Source organism: Coturnix japonica, chromosome Z, assembly GCF_001577835.2.
Source record: "Coturnix japonica isolate 7356 chromosome Z, Coturnix japonica 2.1, whole genome shotgun sequence".
In the NCBI taxonomy this organism is placed as follows: Eukaryota; Metazoa; Chordata; class Aves; order Galliformes; family Phasianidae; genus Coturnix; species Coturnix japonica.
This window is the reverse complement of record NC_029547.1, coordinates 8,136,105-8,155,834: the sequence shown is the minus strand read 5'-3', so window position 1 is coordinate 8,155,834 and position 19,730 is coordinate 8,136,105. Positions and strand designations below refer to the sequence as shown.

Below are 19,730 nucleotides of genomic sequence, written 5' to 3'. Positions count from 1 at the left end.
GTTGCTTGTAAAATTAAGATCATGAAATCCCTGATGGATTTTTCTGGAGAGAGTGATATGAGCAAGCCTGGTTGGAGGACCCAGAGTTATCTGAGCAAAGCTGGCTGTGTGGAGCCTCCAGATGCTTCTGTTTTGTTTCAGTAACTCTTCACATTTTGCTGAAGTAAACTTCATGTCATTGAACAGCACACAGCTGTTCCCAAGGCTCTTCCAAGATCAACAGAGTTTCTGACATCTCTGCTACTGTGGGGAACCAAGAGTTGAAAATGACTGTGCCATGCCTTCACCATCTTACTCCAGCACAGTTCTCCCCTTCATCTAGAAGAACCAAGGGACATGTCTTGGTGGTTATGGTGGTGTTGGGTCAATGGTTGGACTAGATGATGTAGTAGATCTTCTCCAACCTTAATGATTACATGGTTCTGTAATGATGGAAGCAACGTGATGCGTCCATCAGAATTAATGTGGGCAGTATTTACTACATAAACAAGGTTCAATTGACATTTATGCCACCAAAAAAATCCACTCTTTGGGTTTGGTTCTTCACTGTACAACACAGATCCCACTGGCACCACCAAATCCATCCAGAAGGAATACTTTTTAAAGCCCCATGCAAAGCCATATAACTGCTGCCTTCTCACACAACTGGGAAGATGCATGTCCTAGTGGGCTGTGCCCACACTGTAGTGAGGCAAGCACCCACAGCCACCTGTCACATCCAGTGCTACAGGAAAGCAATGAGTGAGTAGAAGAGGTAAAATAAATAAATAAATAAATGGAAGAATAACAAAATGTAAAAGACTAAAAGTCTTGCCTTCCTTAGCCTAATTTGATGCAGACAGCAGAAAAAGCTCTGTGCTTTTATAGACCATCACTCCTAGTTAGTTCAGCAAAAGACATAGCTGAACAACTTAATAACTGAACAGTTTAAGCTTGAAATACCATGAATTTAATAGACAAACAGCTAGAGTGTAGTAAAACAACACAGGAACAGTGCTTTCAGATTATCTGAAAAAGCACTTTCACTATAAGCTAGTTTCTTGGAAAATATACATGGGCTGAAACAATTCATTCCCTGCAAATAAGCAAAGATTACATATAATTTGCTGTAGATTGAACTAAATTATGCCTATGCATTCTTGAGCTGAGATTGAAGAATATCATTCAAAAAAAAAAAAAAAAAAAAAAGGTAATTTTTTGAACTTGTGTGCACTGAAGTGAACAAACTTCAAATATCACCCCTGACTTAACCAAAATTGTACCAGTTCTGTGGTGGCTTTTTTGTTTTCATATCATGTGTATTCTACTATGACTCAGCAGTGAATGACCATGCAGCTTTTACCCATGCTTTCTCCACGTGCCAACAAGCAGAAGTCCTGATACCAACTTCCCTTGGTGTGTCCAGCTTTCAGATGCAACAGCAATTTCATTGACTATGGGCAAAGTGCAGCTTGGTGTCACTATGAGCTACTGTAGTAGTTCAGTGGTGTTGCCACTGCCGGACACGCTCCACATCAGGCTTTGTCCTTCCCTTGCTGAGCAATATTCAGCTTTATGCAAATGGGCTGTAACTGTCAGCCTTCCTGATGTCAAGTCTCCTTCCATCCTTCCCAGGGAAACTCAATCACTTAATAATTTGTTCTTCTTCATGCTGCTTTAAGGCAGTCAAAGGAGTACAAGGAATTTGCCTTTAAACCTTTTGTACTACAGAATGAGTAAGTAATGCAAATCCAAGGAGAAGCAGGAGCACTCAGATGTAGACAGAAAGGGGAGTGAGAAAGTGTGGACAATTAGCTGAAAATTGCAATTAATTTTTTTTGTTCATTTAATTCAAATACTCATGTCCAAAGCTAAGAGAGGAGTTGGCTGTTTTTTTCCACCCTACTTTATACCTTCTTTAAGGTTTTACCGAGATGACAGCTTGCAACAGGGAAATAGCTTACAACTATCAACATGCAACCAGGTTTTGATAACAGACAAAGCAATCTGTTCAAAACAGCACAGTGAGTCCATACCTGCAAAATCAGCAAGAAAAGAAAGTAGGCATTGGCTATTCGCTGAAACTGTTCAAACAGGTTGAGAGGCAGGAAAGTGAAGAAGTTGTATTTCGATGTTTTAATTGAATTATTCTGTAGGGAAAAAAAAAAGGCAAATAAATAGGATTGGTAAAACAGGAAATAAAATTACAGCACAACCCATTTCAACTGTGTTTTTGCTTGCTTATATTTAGCAATAGCATTGTTTCCAACAGCAGCTCAAAAAACATTTCCTTTTCCCCACACAGTCATGCTGAGTCTGGATAAACAGAGAATCCCTCGTGGAATTGGTGAAAATGTAATGCTCAGTTTATGCTACTGCAACTGCAGGTGGATGCAGGTACATGTATACACTTAAAAGACACACTGTCCTTATATTATTCTTTCCACTTTCAAGACGTACAAACTGTATTAATAAATACATATATATACATACAGAACACAAGTCAGACATGCTGTTGGTTGAGACTTCAGAAAAGTTCTAGAAAGCACACACTAAATCACACAGCTGTTACTAGCCCTGAGCCTACCAACCTCAGAAGCAGGTCTTTCTTTCCAGAAGGGCCCAATATTACCATCACTAGCTAATTCAGCAGCCTCTCAGCAACTTGGAGCAGTGGCTTGTTTCTGTTCCACAGAGACCACTTGAACAGTGTTGTGCAAACAGCCACTAATGAAGAAGTCACCATTTCACTCAACCATCTGCTGCTTTGTTCCCTATTTCCAGTTTCCTCTTCTAATTGCACACTGCCCCTCCAGCCAGAAACAATGGCTGCTCCCTTACCTGCCTTCTTCAACCCAGAGGAAAACCCACACTTGGAATTACAGAACTGGGTACATTCTTCCCTGCAGATCAGATCACTCCAGTTCAATTGCTCCCACCATGGCTCAACCCATTGTACTTTGCCCCCTAGCTAAGTCAGTCCCAAATCTACAGAGGTTTTTAGCTCTGCCCATGCTTCATAACACTGTTTAGAGCTACCCAGAAACCCAGCAGCCAGAGCAGCATCTCATTGTGCCTCTCAGCTGCAGGTAGAAACAGCTGCTATGCTATTTAGTATTTTCCTGCCAGATTGGATAGTACTGAAGATCTCACCACGTACAAGGCTGTGGTAGCAATGTGAGAGCCCAGCTACACATGGTAACCATGAGCAACATGGCTTGAGCATCCAGCATCAACCTACAGGTTTATTGTTTTCAAGCCGAATGTTGGAGTATCAGTGGGCCAAGGTATAGATAGCTGTCCAAAACACATGGTCCCAAGGACACGGCAAAGTGAGAGGGGACACACTGAGCACAGCCAAGAGTCTTGACACCAAGGACAGAAAGAGCTATGCACAGCCAGGCAGACAAGCATGACATACTAGGTTCTTTCCCAGCTTGAAGAGAATCTTGATGCATATTCTTCCTAGCACTTTGGGGAAATGGCAGTCACTTTACTCCCCTTGGTACTGAGGTGTACTGGATTTCCCTTTTACATTAGGTTTATTAAGCATTCATGCAGAGTTAGCACTGTGAGCATGTATGCCATCTGTTGCCAGCACATCTAATGTTTCTCTCAGAGAAACTCTCCACACACACACAAAAGCCTATTAACCCCCTACAACGAAACCTAAAGTGCACAAGAAAACAGATACTGCAAGGTGTACCTTCATCCAGTGGTAGGTTTGCTTATTCAGTAGAGGAGCAAGTATAATATTATAATCACCTTTAGGGACCACTAAGCTGGTGGGTGCATAGCAGCTACTAAATATGAACCAGAGGCCTTTTCCAATCCATGCATTAATCCAGGACCATTAAATCAATTATGATCTTCACTGTGAGATGTGAAAGGGGGAATCTATCTGATTTTAGGCAGCTGCTGGACTTTTAGCTATGTCCCAGAATGCACAGAGACTACAGCAGCATCCCATGCATACAACAGATACAGAGAATTAAACAACTTGCTTGACAAGTTTGTCTCCACCAGACAGAGTCTGGCAGATTTTAAAACAAAATCTGGGTCTAAAAACATCCAACAAACTGAAGGAAAATATCACTGTCGCTTAAAAAAGGGAAGACGGTATCTACGGGAAAAAGTCTGTACAGGGGACTTGACCCCTATGCGTCACCAGATTTCACAGGGTCACACACAACATGGGAAAAACTGCTCTGTAAACACTCACACAAAGTTTAAAGGACCTTGCCTTCAAAAATCTCAGAGGTGGATAGGAAAAGAATGGGAGTGGTTTATTTCAATTCCTGCCTTCTATTTCAGTCCATTAATTACGTCAGGAAAACCACTGAATGAACCAGACATTCACTGTGTTTCCTATTGCCATTAGGCATACTAAAACGCCCAGACCTAACAATTTCCACACTCAACTGCTGTGATCTGAGCATCCAGGTTTGTCTCTACAGTAGTTGAAGACAGCGACATTGTTTGTTACGTGCTGGTTTGGAAACATTAGCACACTATATGGCTCAGGAGAAGGACAAGTAGTGTCAGAATGGAGCTTCTCATCATTCTGAAATCTAGAATTAAGCCCAAACATCAGAAGAAAAGAATTCCCCCTAATCACTGTGAAGATTCAGGATGAGAGGTGGTGGCCTCAAGCTGAGACAGGGGCGATTCAGACTGGATATTAGGAAAAATGTCTCTCAGAAAGAGCAGCCAGGCATTGGCACAGGCTGTGCAGGGAGCTGAGGGTGTCACCATCTTTTGGGGTGTCCAAGAACTGTGGAGATTTCACACTGTGGGACGTGGACAGTGGGCATGTGGGGGTGGGTTGGCAGTTGGACTGGTGGTATTCTCCAACCTAAATGATTCCCCGATTCTGTGATTTCTAATTGAGCTGTACATGAACCCTCTGGGGCCAAGAAAATATAAAATACTGAATGATGAAAACCAGTTATGCAAAACCTCAGCCTTCCCCCCTGAAAGTTCTGCATTCCCATTTCAAGGAGAAAGCTGAAGTTCTGTGTGTGGGATCATCATCATGCTACCCTGAAATATTCCTGTGCTGTCTACTTTGACACCTTGGGCTCTCTGTTGGATACAGGGAAACTTTCATCCTCTATCTCTAGACCCTGTTTTAGTCTATGATGAGATATCACTCAGCCAGAGCTGTTTCACACCCTGAATACTCTGGAATGGGCGCTACAGAGTGTGTTAGAGTCCATACACAGTCAATGTTTTATGAGCAATGCCTCAAAAGCACTATCCTCACCCAGCCCATGCCCTGCCTTTAGGGAGGGCGACTCACAAATGATGGAGAGGTAAAACATCTGAGCAGTAACCTTGCAGAGATCTTTCAGAAGCTCCTCCTTCTACAGAATTACAAAAACCAAATATTCACAAAAAGCCACCCTCTGTGCCAGGAACCAGATCCTTGGTTCTGCCCCTCCATGTGCCTACATCCAGGAGGGCTCAGCACAGTCAGCCATCCCCAGGCTCTCCAGATGCAAAGCTTGACACGGGAGCCTGTGGGCGAGAGATGAGTCTCATCTGCTCTTTTCAGGGGCTCGATTCACACCTCTTGAAGGTGTGACTCCACCAAAATGCTGTCCCTAAGAATAGTGCTCATAGCACCGCAGTTACACATGTCCAGATCTGGCAGATGAGCTGTTGCTTCGGGGGTGTTTTCAGAACCCTGCCTCTGACGTCAGGCCACGGGCAGACGCTCAGCAGATGGCTCCTGCCTTTGTTCACAGAACAAACATGTCACCTCCACACCGTGAAAGCCAGTGGAAATAGGAGAGTCTGCTGCTTTTGTGGTCATATTACAGGGGCTAAAGGTGGACTGCCAGCAAAGGCAGGGTATAGTACTGTCCACCTGAATTTATACCCCTCGCTCAATCATATACTGTTTTCTAGCAACTGTATAACCTTGCCCAAAATGGATCCTGCAGAAAACTTGGCTGTCATATGGCTATTTGAGGTGCAGCACAGTGTACAGTGCAGGGAAGCAGCTGAGAAGCAGGACCAGCCTTCCCACATGATCTGATAAAGTCTTGTGAGGAGATGGCAGGGGTGAAATTCAGTGGCATTTTGTTCACCTGCAGCAGCGCATTTTGGAAGCATGCACACACCACATGCAAAAATGTGACCTTCACTCTGTTAACATGCTCAAGAACATATCTGATAAACTTGTGAAACAGGGCATGTGGTGCCACTGAGGCTTTGCTTTCATATTGAGGACAGGATAGACACATGAGCCCTGTTTTAAGCCTGCCAGGTCCATTGCCTCTTTCCCAACAGTGGGCAGCAGCCCCAGCACAAAAGGAGACTGAGAAAAGGCTTCAGTAAGTCAATGGGCCTCGCTAGGTGCCTGTAAGGACCTCATAGAGAAGTAAAAGGACTACCCACAGAAATAGAAGGCTGGCCAAACACCAGAAACAGAAAGACTTATATTCAACCCAGAGTCCTCTTTTCTCTTTCATTGTTTCTTTTCTTTGTGACAGCTTCGGGAATTTTTTACCTATACATCCCCTTGACCCCCTCCACCTCTTGCAACTAATAATAAACTGACTTCCAGGATCGAGTCACACATTCAGTATTCCAGGAAAATCTCTAGGAACATACACTCAGCAAGCTCTGTTTCCCTTCCTTCTGCCTGCAGACATCCCGTGCATGACAGAGCTGTTACTCAGAGCACCATCACTGTGGCAAGTGCCCTTATCACAGTAGTGCAGAGGTGTGCAAACAGAAGCGATGTGGCTTGTTGATGGTCCCAGATGGTCCCTTCCCATGGGGCTGCTCCCTGGCTGGGGCTGCTCCTGGCAGTGCATCAGTGGATCTTTAGATGGATCCAGCTCACACCTTACTAACAGCAAAAAGAGTAGTGCAGGATACTGCCGTTGTTCCTCCTTCAGGAGCTGCTGAGACCACATCAGCAGGGTACACTCCATTCAGCCTCCAGCATGACAAACAGGAGCAAACATTGGCAGGTTTGGGATGTGATTAAAGTTGCAGCCTACCAGGCCGCACACTGACAGAATCCCTGAGGATAACCCTCTGGGCATCCTCAGATGTTAGCACAAAAGCACAGGAGATGAGTCAGAATCTGAGCCTTGTGTCCCAACTCCTTGTTCTCCAAATTCCAAAGGGGTAAGAACCTGGCTGCTGCTCCAGCTCAGGGCAATGTTCATTGGCCATAGGAGGTTATATTCATCCTCCTTGTTTCACTGGAGAATTCATTAATTGATCAGGGAAAAAAAAAAAAAAAAAAAGGAGTCCAAGCAGCCCCCTCACTGCTGGCCCTGCAGAAAGGATGCTGGTTTGACCCTAGATCCTGATCCAAGATGAAATTTGTCATTGACTCATGGGTCCTGCATTTCCTCTCCTATTGTCTGAAAGCCAATTTCAAAGTTGTTTTCACAGCTCTTCATGACGTCCTATTGCAGCTGTGCTGAATTCCAACGTGAAAGCGAAGAAATAAAACGGAATGGGAACCTAAGCTAACACTGAAAACCCTCAGAAGAGATTTTCTTCTCCACCAGTGTCCATGGACAGAGAGGTTCAGGGATGTCCCACAGTGGTGGGTCCCCACTGTAGTGGTGCTGGGGACACAGCAGCCAGATTGCATCATGGAAATCACAACAAAACCCCTTAAACATTGATGGAACACTTCTGGCATCCTGCTTTTCACTTCACTTCAGCCTCCAACACAGGCAAACCTCTTGCAGAAGTCAGGAAGGATCTGCCTGTCTGTGGTGTGAATAAATACAGGATTAGGAATTAACTTTTTTTTATTTGAAGACCTATATTGGGTCCGTTTCTGTGCTGCAATAAGTGTCTTTGCATGTCACCCCTTTCTGCTTCGTTTCTGACTCATTCCTAACTAATTTTGTGAGCTGGTGGGTAGTACGTACCTTCACACTCAGCCCTTCCAGTTAACTGCACAACGATTTGTACTGAAGGTTGGTTTATTTTTCTAAGCTACCGTGTTCTTGCTGCACAGCACAAGGCCAAAGAGCGCTTCATAGTAACCCAAATAAACCCTGACCTACCCAGGGCCACCACTAGAAGATGCTGCTCTTAATCACATAAAATCATGTTGGACACTGGGAAGAACTTCTCCAAAAGAGCAGTGATGCATTGGTACAGGCTGCCCAGGGAGGTGCTGGAGTCACTGCACCTGGAGGTGTCCAAGCACAGTGGAGGTACAGCACTGAGCAATGCAGTCAATGGACATGGTGGGGTTGGGTTGGCGGTTGGACTGGATGATCTTAGAGGACTTTTTCAACCATAATGATTCTGTGATACTACCATCCGTCCCTCGTGCCCTGCTGGTGGTCAGATAAGGAGCTCTGCAGATGGAGTAATGCCTCTGAGACACACTGCTTTTTGCCTTCTGGGAAGTTCTCTGCTGAGTCCCAGGAGCAAATCTGTCCTCTAGATTCTCCTGCAGATCGAAGTGTGATGGATCTGGACATGTCCTTGCACGAATTGGCAAGCACCATTTTCTATGGTGCAGCATTATATTCCTGCAAAGCTGGTTTGAGAGTTTTCAAGAGTTGCTTCACATCCAGCAACTGCCAGAGCTGATGTCACCCTCCACACACACAATAGATTTTTCAGGTTTTTTTTTTTCCCCTCCCTGTTTCTTCCTTCACAGATATCCTGTAGACTTTGTACCGCAAAGGGAAGATAACTACAAATGGCCGAGGGCCAGCACACTCACCCTACTGTACGTGCCCACTTCCCTGTTCTCACCAGCAGCTCTGTCCCTTTCATCCATGCCTACACAAAAGAACTCTCTTTTTAGTGAAAGGCTGAAACCTGCACACCAGCTGCGACACACAGCCTGGCTGCAGTAAGAAAGCAAAACACTACGCCTCTGTTTGCGTTTCCCTTTCTTCTCACTGGCCTTTCTCAGCAGCTGCCTCACCCTGGAGAAACATTTACTGCCTCACCTAGCTTTGTTACAGAAACCTGTTCTATAGGTTTTATGGATAACATGGCCTTAAGTTACCAAGTAAAATAAACTTTATCCCCGTGGCTTTTTTTTTTTACAGAATGCTTTCTAGGTCTCATTACAGTGCTGTGTTTCCTTCTTGTTTCTGCCCAGGGTCTCCGTTCACAGAACATAGTTTCACATGCACTGAGGGTTCAGAGTCTGGACCATTTGGTTCTGCTGGACCACATCCTAATGCTGAGCAGTGCAACTATAGCACTCACAGAAATCTGAATACAAGGAAGGGACCCAGATTTAACCCTTCCAGTGGAGTGAAACACTGCTAGACTATCATGCAGATGCCAGTGCATTGGGAGACTCTTTCCCTCTTTCCCTTTTTAGCATTTAGAGAGGTACCCAGCAATTTAAAGGATGGGACCTAGAGTAACTCATAAGCAAGGTTAGTCACTTCCATAAGACATGGGAATGTAGCTTTATAAATGGACCTTTCATCAGGATTTACTGGAAATAAGCAGCCAAGGACATGGTGTTCAGCCCTATACAGCACAGGCAGTGCTTGCATCGCTACTTAAAGTATTTTAGTACCTCACCGCCCACTCACCAACTCAAGATTTGTCTCTTTCTGGACAGTTTTCTAGAATTCCTAAGTCTCAGTCTACACCGAGCTCCAGAAATCATTACCTATAGGTGACTAAACTGAGGGGCACGATTACTGAAACTCATTGCCAAGACTTAACAGCTGGCCCTTCAGCTGCCTGCACTTTCACACCCAATCAGCAGACTCTAATGGAAACCCTCCAGAGCTCTCACAGCCCTCTCCTGAATTTTGGTTATTTGCAGATCCTTGGCTATGTAAGAAATAGGCTGGGAAGCAGTGACATGTAGTTATCTTTGAGAGTGGCTTTTCAAAAAATAGACTCAGTGCCAGGAGAGTTGTTTGTTCTCTCTGTTCTGACATCACTGTACACTTCCCTCCTACTTCCCTGTCCCACTGCTGCTCATAGTCCATGTTGCAATCAACCAATGAAGGATCTTAAACACACTCGAAGCAGCAATGCTCACCCCAGAGCTCTAATTGTAGGATCTATGTGAATCAGACACAGTTTCCCAGTCTGAAACCATCAGGCTTGGTAAATCATTTGTGCTGCATCGTCCTTTACATATGTTATCTACAGTGCATTTCATGTTCAGTACGCATGCAGCAGCACTATACTTAGCATGGCTCTAATCTGTGTAGCTCATAGATGAAAGGTGACCACTGATTACCATCCAGTTAATGCTGCCAACAGATCAGCTACATTAAGATCTTTAGTCAAAGCTAATGGCAAGTCTATGTCTCTATCTCATGACAAAATACAATATATTGAAATGTTGATTTTTTTCCAGTTATGAAAGGACCAAGGAAACACTGACAACGTGCATATACAAAGTGTGACTCGAAGGAGCTCCCGAGTAAAACTGAAGGATGAATTTCATTGCTGCAGTTCATACATGCAAAAGACAAAAAATTCACAAAATTCACTGCAACATCAGTTGGCAGCTGCACTTTACTTTGAATGAATACAGCTTTAGGATTGCCCAGCCAGGAGATGGCCCTGCAGCCAAGAAAAATGGCTGTACAAGCTGATCTAGTCCTTTTCTACACACAGGGAATGCAAACAGTCCCCATCTTTAGGAATCAAGCTGCCCAGGGGGCTGCCTGTCAGAGCTGGGTGATGGGCAGCACACCTCACGGTGCTTCTTAGAGTCACAGCCTTCATGGCACAGTGTGAGCCCAGCAAGGCTGCGGAGATGGAAATAAAAGCTGGCAGGAAGCCACAAAGGCCAGATTCAAAACCTTCCTGCCAGAGAAGATTTCACTGCCAGGGCTGAGGAACTGACACATTTCCTTTAATATTTTACTTTAAATGGAGCCACATTTCCAACAGAAATTTCCCCCACAGGTTCCCTTACTGAAAGACCTTGGAGGCCTGATTCTGCAAACACGTGGTTCTCAAAAAAACGTTTCTGGAAGTATATAAGGTCACTTATGTGCTTTTCTAGCTTTAGGTCTCCTCTGACCACCCATTTGCAGGGCTGAGCTGCATGGGTGACTCAGTAGCGAACCATCTTTCTGACGTGCTCTCTGGCACATCTGACCTCCTGTTTCACCACAGAACACAGAGATGAGCCTTGCCCAAGTCTTTCTGGGAAGCCCACTGAATGAATTCCCTAGCTTTATTTTCTGCAGAGTCACAGGTACAGTTCACCCGTGCTGTGCCCTTGTAACAGCAAACTGAAGATGAAGGGAGAGCACCTTGTGCTGTGAGGATGTGAAGCACATGTAATGAATAACATCTGTGGCTACAAGTGCAACAAATAACATTTTCCGTTTACTTACAGCATATTCAAACTGTAGGTTAAAATCTCGGTTGTTTGCTTGAAGGTGTCTCTCTTCCTCTGCAAAGAACAAGAATCAGATCAGATATGCTTGAAGGCAGGCAGAATCAATACAAGCATGAATGAAGCATCAGAAAGAGCTGGTGGAGCTGCTAGCAGGTGATGTCACCCGGACTCTGTGCTGTGTTCTAAATGTCCCATATTAGGGAATTAGAGAGACTCCCATTACTGATAGAGCAATTTGTGTGCACAGGTTGCTCACCTTCTCCTGGGCAGGAATCAACACTCAGCCAGTGCTGTTCACTATCCCTGTTCTGCTCCATCTCTTGCCTTTGATGTTTGTGAAGCTGATTCTATGAATCTACTGTTAGTGCCATTCTTCTACTACAAATGCACATTCTAGCATCACTCCACAAATGGGACATCACCACTGCACCTATCCTGAAATCAAAATCCACAGGAAGGGATTTCAAAAGGTCACCAGATCCACCCTGTATCTGAAGAGATGGTTGTGCCATCACTCTCAATAACAGTTCTAGAAAGCTTCAGTGACAGCTATTCTTCCAATGCAGCCTATTCCAGGACTGCACTGTCCTTCCCATGGGGAAGGCTTTTTCCCATTACCTAATGTAAGACTTATCATTTCAATTTAAACAAATTGTAACTTCTCCTGGGATGATCAAAGGCCCTTTTCTGCCCCCCGTCATTTCCTTGTGCTACTGGCCAAGGACACAGCCCAGATGAGTTCGTGATGCCTTGCTGCAGTTTACCCTTGGAAAGAAAACATAATTCTTATCTTTAGTCAGTTCCTACAGGTTGGTCTGAAGTGGCACCTTTCTTGCTGCTTTCCAGTGGGCCTTCTAGCTAGTTAACCTCACTCTGGAAGCACAGAACCCAAAATGAGCCTTAGTTTACAGCCTCAGCCTTACAGCAGCAGAGCTGACCAGAAGGAGCACCCCACCTACCTTTCTGACAATGAGTATTTTAAATAGAAAATCACCTAGAAGCTATTCAAATAATATCCTTTTGCACCACCAGCACTTGGTAGACAGTGGGCCAGAACATGACCCATTGGGGCTGATCCGTTCTGGCTCAGCTGATGCCTCATCAGGCAACACAGACCCTTGATTTATCCTCACTGAAATGAATCCAAACTTCTTCAGTTAGTCAATACTTCTCCTATCTTTTGTAGCTCCTGCCAGGAGCAGATTTACTAACTGTGCTCTTAAGACTGCTAGACAAGCAGGAAAATAAAGTACTGAATACCAGATCCAGGATCCATCCATGATGACTTGAGTTTGATTATCAGTCATTGATAACTATTCTCAGTGTATTTTTTTCTCAAAAATGTTGGCAATTTGTCTGCAGTGATTTTATCTCAAGCACGTCTCTCCAGCTTACTTGTAAAAATGCTACAAATGACAGCCAAGACACATTGCAGCTATCTAAGACTTCTTTGTTAGCCCTCTGGCTACCACTAACACAGAATTAATTTGTGTTGGATGTAGAATTTCTGGACTGCTGGCTGTTAATCATCTCTTCCACCACACACTTCCAGTCACTTTGAAGTGGTTTGTTTGACTGTTTCAACCTTCACTCAAGAAGTGAAGCGTACATATCTATAATTGCTCCGCTTTTCTACTTCTCCTTCTTCAAGGTAGAGACTTTTTGCACTCTTCTGAACCATACCTGCCTGTGCTCTGGAGTGTCTCCAAGGCAGCAGGCTCTGGGCCATCCTTTGGCTCACTAATCTGCCCCATTCTGTCTTCATTCCAGCCCCAAACATCTCCCCTTCTCCTCTGTTGGCAGCAGCTAATGTGTGAGGTGTGTAACTAAGGAAAAGCATGTGTCAGATTCCTTAGCATGTTTTCTTCAACTTTTTCCACTATGCAGCAGACATAAAACATCTTTGATCTTCCCCTCCCCTCAGAAGGGTTACTGAACCCCAGAGAACCCAGCTTCTACAGAACAACTTTTATTACCTTTTACATCCTCACTAGCTCTTTTTCAGTTTGAGCTTTGCCATGCAGTTAGTGCTGGATAAAACAACACTCTGTACACCTTCTAGAAGCATATCTCTTCTGTCTGAGGTGTAGGTGATTCCTTCATTCACTTTCTGAGCCTCTCTGAATCATCATAGCTTACACTCCTGACCTTAATGTCAACTATTTAAGGAAATCATGGTTCTGCTTAATTCTCCCCATTCCTGAATTTTCTTCCCCTGAGATCTGAGTTAATAATACTTCGTATTAACCAAGGTTTCATTCTTGAATTCCATTTCAAACACTTTTCTGTTGTCACTTTTTCCCAAGCAACATACTGCCATTTTGCCCCCATTCCCATTTACACCACCTCCTGCTCTCAGCTGCCCAGCCAGCTCCTCCTTGTTGAAGGCATCCACTTCTGGAACAGACTCCGCTCCATGTCCAAATAATCATCTCTACAGATTGTTCCTGCTCAGCCCAAGGGCAGAAGAACACATTATTCTCCCTTCTGCTCCTTCCCAATTCTGCATCTGTGGACTCAGGATTCCTTATTTAACACCACGCCCTGTCCTTCAGAAAACTACATTAATTTCTACCAAGGTCTGCTCTTTTTGGTACACTACACTGACTACAAAGTCTGCTGTTTTACCCTTGTGTATCATTGCTCAGAGATCTGCAATTTGTTTATCCCTCTCTTCTCCGTACAGGATCTCAGAGAACATGAACATACAAGGAGAACATCTCACCCCCTGCCACCTCTGTTATCCTTCCAGAATGAGCTTTACTCTTTTCTATTAATATTCCAGCCTCATGAGTTCCAACACGTGTCTATTATACTTATTAATGATGTATTAAGACATCTAGTTCTTCCTGTTTATTCAGTCTTGCATTAGCAAGTGTCTAAGCTATTCAGGGCACTGAACTGCTATCCTTCCTCCTTTCCCTCCAGAAACCCTATAAATAACATCGTTTCCCTAATTTTTTAAGCCCTTTTACAGTTCACCAGTTTTCGTCTCTGCATGTGGGCTGTTTTCATCAAGCCCTCTAATTTCTAATTTAAGCCCTCTTTACTATGTTAGCAGGTAAATGTGTTTTTCCTTTTCCTTCAGGAAAGCTCCCACCTGCCCTGGCTGGTTGCTACAAACTAACACAGAGGTTTCATTCAAGACCCTGAAAGTGCTTAATCCTTCACTGCTTTCCCCAAGACACATATTTCTCTTCTTTCATAACAAGAAAAAAATGTGCAGAGAGGCTGGAACAGCTTGTCCAGTGCACAAGAGGAAAAGAGAAGCAGAGCTCAGCAGGTCCATGCTGACATGGCTTCACCTATTGCATTAGGTGCCTTTTCAGGAATTTTCTTGAAAGTGACAGCTGTTACCAAAGCAGATGACAGGGAAAGCATAAGCCTGTGATGGAGAGAGGCGTAAAGACATCTAGAGCTGCTAATCTAGGCTGGAGCCCTGAAGGTATTTATTCCTCTCCCAGGACACAAGCGATTGCACACAGCATGCTGCAGCACATCCACCTTGATACCGGCACTCCTCACTTTCAGGAGACCCAAACTTTTATGAGGCATCAGCCCTCTCAGAAAACAGTGTCCCTTAAAGCCAAAATATAAAGCTTTTTTCTAATGGAAAGATTTTCATTTTCCTTGCTGGATATCAACCAGTACATTTGCTAAATCAAGAACAACCACAAATCGCAGAGAGTGCCTCATCCAACATCAGCAAGCCAAGTTTCCCTCCTCCAGTCGGTCCAAATGAGAAACACCACTGACCACAACCAGAGGCACATGGCAGCACCATCTCAGTGATTTTGAGGGGAAAAAAAAAAATTAAAAATAATAATAATAATAATAAAAAGTTAAAGAAAACATCAGAACCCGCTATATTAGACCAGACAACTCCTACTCATCTCTGTAAGTGTTTGGGTAGAAATGAAGACTCTTGGATGACTGCTGTAAACAAGAAGTAGTGAAACTCTACATTACCCCAGCTACGCCTGGAAACCACAGCTCAGACTATTCTCGCTGTAGATCCAAGTATGCATGTCTTATCATGCACTGGTAGTTCTGGGAGCATTGAGGAAACAGGGAAGAGAAGTCTGAAAAGTGATCAGATGACAAGTTTTTCAGCTCTTCAAACTTTTCTTTAATCTCTAAGCAACTTGTATTAAACTTTCTGCTTCTGCAAACTGCAGTCACAAATCACTGGGAAGAACAAGTGGGATTTGTGCTACAAGTTATCATCTCACTGCTGCTGAAAACTATTCTAAATTATTCATCAGTGGAAACTCAGCGTACATAAATATGGCTTAGTGCCCAGTTCTTGGTCTAACCACTGAGACCAAGTCACTGGGAAAGTGGCTGTTTTCTCAGGCAGACAGATTTAGGAGCTAAACCAGAGAGCAACATCTGGATTTAATAACATGAAACCCATGCCAAAAATGAGCTATGAATGTAACTGGACAGCCCACCAGCCTTCTCATTTAGGGCTGTTGCATGGAAAAGTCCTGAAAAAGGTTAGATTTGAGGTCTAGTTGGAGAGCTTGGAAATCTGCTGCTAGTTTATGCTTAAGGAACACATGCCAAGAGCTTTAAACAGGCCTCTGGAAAAGGTCTGTAGAAGTTAGGTCTTGCGGACCCAAGTTATTGGGGGAGGTTAATATCTGCCTGGTTGTGCCAAGTCATATACAAACTAGGGCCTGATATCCCATGCTTGAAATAAACACAGCCCAGTTAGGGGAGTGCCGGGGTAACCGAGCCTGACAACAGAACTGAGACAAACTCTATAAAATAATAAATCTCTGCTCCACCCTTTAAACAAGTGACCTCAACAGCACGAACACCACACTGGATCAGCTGCAAAAAGTGGCAGCTGAGAGATGTGCTCATCTCCTCAGCTTCCCCTGCAGAAGGGCTCTTATCAAAGCCATTCACCTTACCAATGCCAAGCTGTGAAAGCTGTAGCCTCATTTACTTTGTTCCTCAGGGCACGTATCTGATCTTCCTGGGACAGTCCTTCAGGAGGCAGCCATTAGGCCTCACCCCAAGAGGCTGTAGGCAGTCTTAAAAGACCTCCACCAGTTGCAGCACACTTTTCCTTTCAAGACTCACAATGGAGAACCATAAAATCACTGAGGTTGCAAACGACCTCTAAGATCATCTAGTACAACCCCAACCCATCCCCACCATGCTCACTAACCATGGTTAACCATAACCATAACCATAAACATAACCATATCCCTCAGCTCCACGTCTCCATGGTTCTTGGAGACCTCCAGGGACAATGACTCCACCACTTCCCTGGGCAGCCTGTGACAGTGTCTCACCACCCTTTCTGAGAAGACGTTTTTCCTAGAATCCAACCTGAACCTCCCCAGTGCAACTCAAGTCTTCTTTCCATCATATCTGGTCTTCCTTAAGCCATTGTGGTCTCTACTTTTTGACACCTCTCCTTTGTGGTGTGATTCACATTTCACTGTCACCTCCTACTGATGGCCCAAGTGCCACCTCGCAGCCTGTGCAAAGAAGCTGACCCATCTCATCACAAGCAAAGAACTCCCTGACATTACTTCTGGTCTTTTCTGGACTGCTGCTCTTACATGCACAATTAAATGAAATCTGCCACTGTGTGTTGATACCCATGTCCATTGAAGGACAGTGTCATGGGAGAGGGCATACGATGACATGGTGTACTAGGCAAATAAAATTGCTTTTCTTAGGGTTATTAGTAGGCAAGCTATTAGCCAAATTCTCCCTTTACTTTAAAGCAGTAATTGTTCATTTTCAAGAGAGAAAGGATGTACACTGCAAGATTCTTGAGTATCATTCCAGTACTTACAGCTGTGTTAAAAAAGACAGTCTTATTTTCTATAGCATACATCACAGGGTTTCCAAACTACAATATGGCAGTACCTTGCTGCAACCCAAGCAAACTCTACACGGGGTTCATGACCCAACAAGCCCAGCGCTTTAATACAAATCGGAGAGTAGATAGATGAAGGGAAGCACTGCATGATGAGTCTGAGGCTTGTACTATACAACATCTACATCATACAGCTGGTCCGAGATGCAGATAAAAGCTGAAACTTAAGGCAGATACGTTGCACCAGGGTAGGTTCAGGTTGGATATTAGGAAAAATTTCTTCTCAGAAAGAGTGGTCAGGAACTGACACAGGCTGCCCAGGGAGCTGGTGGAGTTGCCATCCCTGGAGGTGTTCAAGAACTGATCAGACGCAGCACTGAGTGACATGGTTAGTGGGTATGGTGGGGCTGGGTTGGTGGTTGGACTAGATGATCTTTGAGGTCTTTTCCGACCTTAATGAATCTAGCCTGAGAATCAACATAATACCATAAGGTTCCCAGGGCTGGTAGGCTGACTGTGTGCCACAAAACCAAGAAGCATCCTTGGCTTAAAATGTGCTCTGACATGGTACAGCCATGCACATGCATCTGGAAGAGAGATAAAAGCCAGGTGGGACAGAAATGGGAGAGATATGGAGGTGCCTGGGGCAGGCACAAGCCCAGCTTCAAGGCAAACAAAGATATGCTCACTACTGACCTGAAGAAAGGGCTCTCAAGGGCTCTGTGTTACAAAACAGCATGGTTTGGAAATGCAGAAACCCCTTCCTCTGCAGAGCTTCTCTGGCAGGAGGTGATGTATGCTGGCAATCACATGCATTTTTGTCTCTGAAATGGACTAGCTTGTACTGAGTGTGAAGGATTTAATTTAGAAATCTGGAGGCAAGGCCATTCAGACACGACACCATGAACAGAATTAGCCTATTCCGTCCTGCCCTTTCCTCCATTATTAAATAATGTCTTCTCTATTGTATCATTTTTTTTTCTCAGAACACCAAGAATACTCCTTTCTCCTGGGGAAATTAAATGCAAGAAATACACGTTTGTGTTAATGGATTGTGTTTCATGGACACAATGGAGCACAGCAACTGGAATTTGCCAGCACAGGTGAAATATTTCATGTGTTTCTGGATGAGTTATTAACAAAAAGTGATTTTTTTTATTTTTTTTTTCTGGCATCACTAACAGAAGACCCTCATAAGAGAGACCTCAGTCTTCATACAGCAGATGTGAGGTCTGAAATTAAAAATTTCAAGGATGAATTGGAATTATTTCCTCCTGAAGTCCAGTAAATGTTTAACACAATGCTAAAGTTCAATAGTTGGTCCTGCCCTTTTCTAGAAACAGCATTTGATATTATCACCATAAGGAAAGGAGAACAAGGAAGGGCTCCAAAAGGATGCCTTTGTTTGCCCACCATGTTTACACTTGTGTCAAACAGGACTTTCGGGAGAACACAGGCCTGGAAGAGGTGCTGGATAACCTTAAAAGACAAAGCATTCCCTATGAGGTCTTTCTGGGAAGGGATGGATTGTGCCTCTCCTCTCCCTTCCCCCAAATCCTGCCCTACTGCCAGCTCTGCTTCTTCCTTCCCTTCCTCCTCCTGCAATGTCTCACCCTCCTGCCTAGGCTCTGGGCAAGGGCTGGGGCTCTACAGCTCTCAGAAATGCAACAGATTATTTCTCAAGCAGCATTTGCATTTCTCAGGTGTTGTCAGCCTGTTTCAGAATGAAAAACAACAATATTCAGATGTTTCAGCAGCAAAAATTCTGTGTCATCTTCATTGTGGGTGAAAAAAAAATCTGAAATTTAATTTTATTTGGCTTAGATTTTTTTTGGGTATCCTGTTTTGAGTAATTCTCGTTCAAAATCATTTGACCACTATCAGCATGCCAAATAAAGCAGCTGAAATAGATACTGCATTTTATTTTGAAAAGCCAATCTGACAGTGACTGGCTGGCACATATCACATCCCTTACTAGAAAACATTATCTCAGGCATGAACCACAGCTTGACACAATAGCACACGCTGTCAATAACAGCAACACACAGTGATAGGAAGTGATTTAATATCATAAAAATAAATACAGATCTGAAACAAACTTTGAGAAGTTTTTCAATTCACAGTTATTTTCCTAATGGGAAACTGCACCCAAATAAATGTATTTTTCACGCTTGGTGTCTGTTGTGATCTTTCCTGTTGGATATTAATGGGAGTCCCAAAGGTCAGGTAAGCTTTAAGCCCATCAAGTGAGTCTTGGGCTGTGCTCTTCCTCAGGAGTGAACAAGCCAGTGAGCAGAGATTTTCCCTTCCCGATTTCTCAGCCATTGCCAAAGCTTGATCCTTATTTCTTCACAGACACTGAACAAAAAGTTTTCCCACTACTCTTCCCTTAGGAAATGTTAGTTGCAAGTCATGCCCCACTGAAAAAAACCTCACAGACACTGTTTCCATAGAAACACCACTGCTGCTTACCAAGAGATGTACTCCACTTTGACTTGAACAACCTCACTGATGTTGGAAAGACCACCATCCAGTCCAACCATCAACCAGCGCCTCTGGCCTCCG

The 19,730-nt window shown here is 44.0% G+C and overlaps 1 protein-coding gene across 3 annotated transcripts in view; it reads right to left on the bottom strand.

The window, feature by feature from the left end:
• LOC107305798 (phospholipid-transporting ATPase FetA-like) overlaps positions 1-19,730 on the bottom strand; it is a 71,221-nt gene that overhangs the window by 35,035 nt on the left and 16,456 nt on the right. For all 3 annotated transcript variants that reach the window (XM_015848364.2, XM_015848363.2, XM_015848362.2), the window contains exons 3-4: positions 11,316-11,374; positions 2,016-2,129 (exon numbers count right to left, since the gene is read on the bottom strand). In XM_015848364.2, the coding sequence (XP_015703850.1) occupies positions 2,016-2,129; positions 11,316-11,374 (173 nt within the window). The remainder of the gene's footprint in view (positions 1-2,015; positions 2,130-11,315; positions 11,375-19,730) is intronic.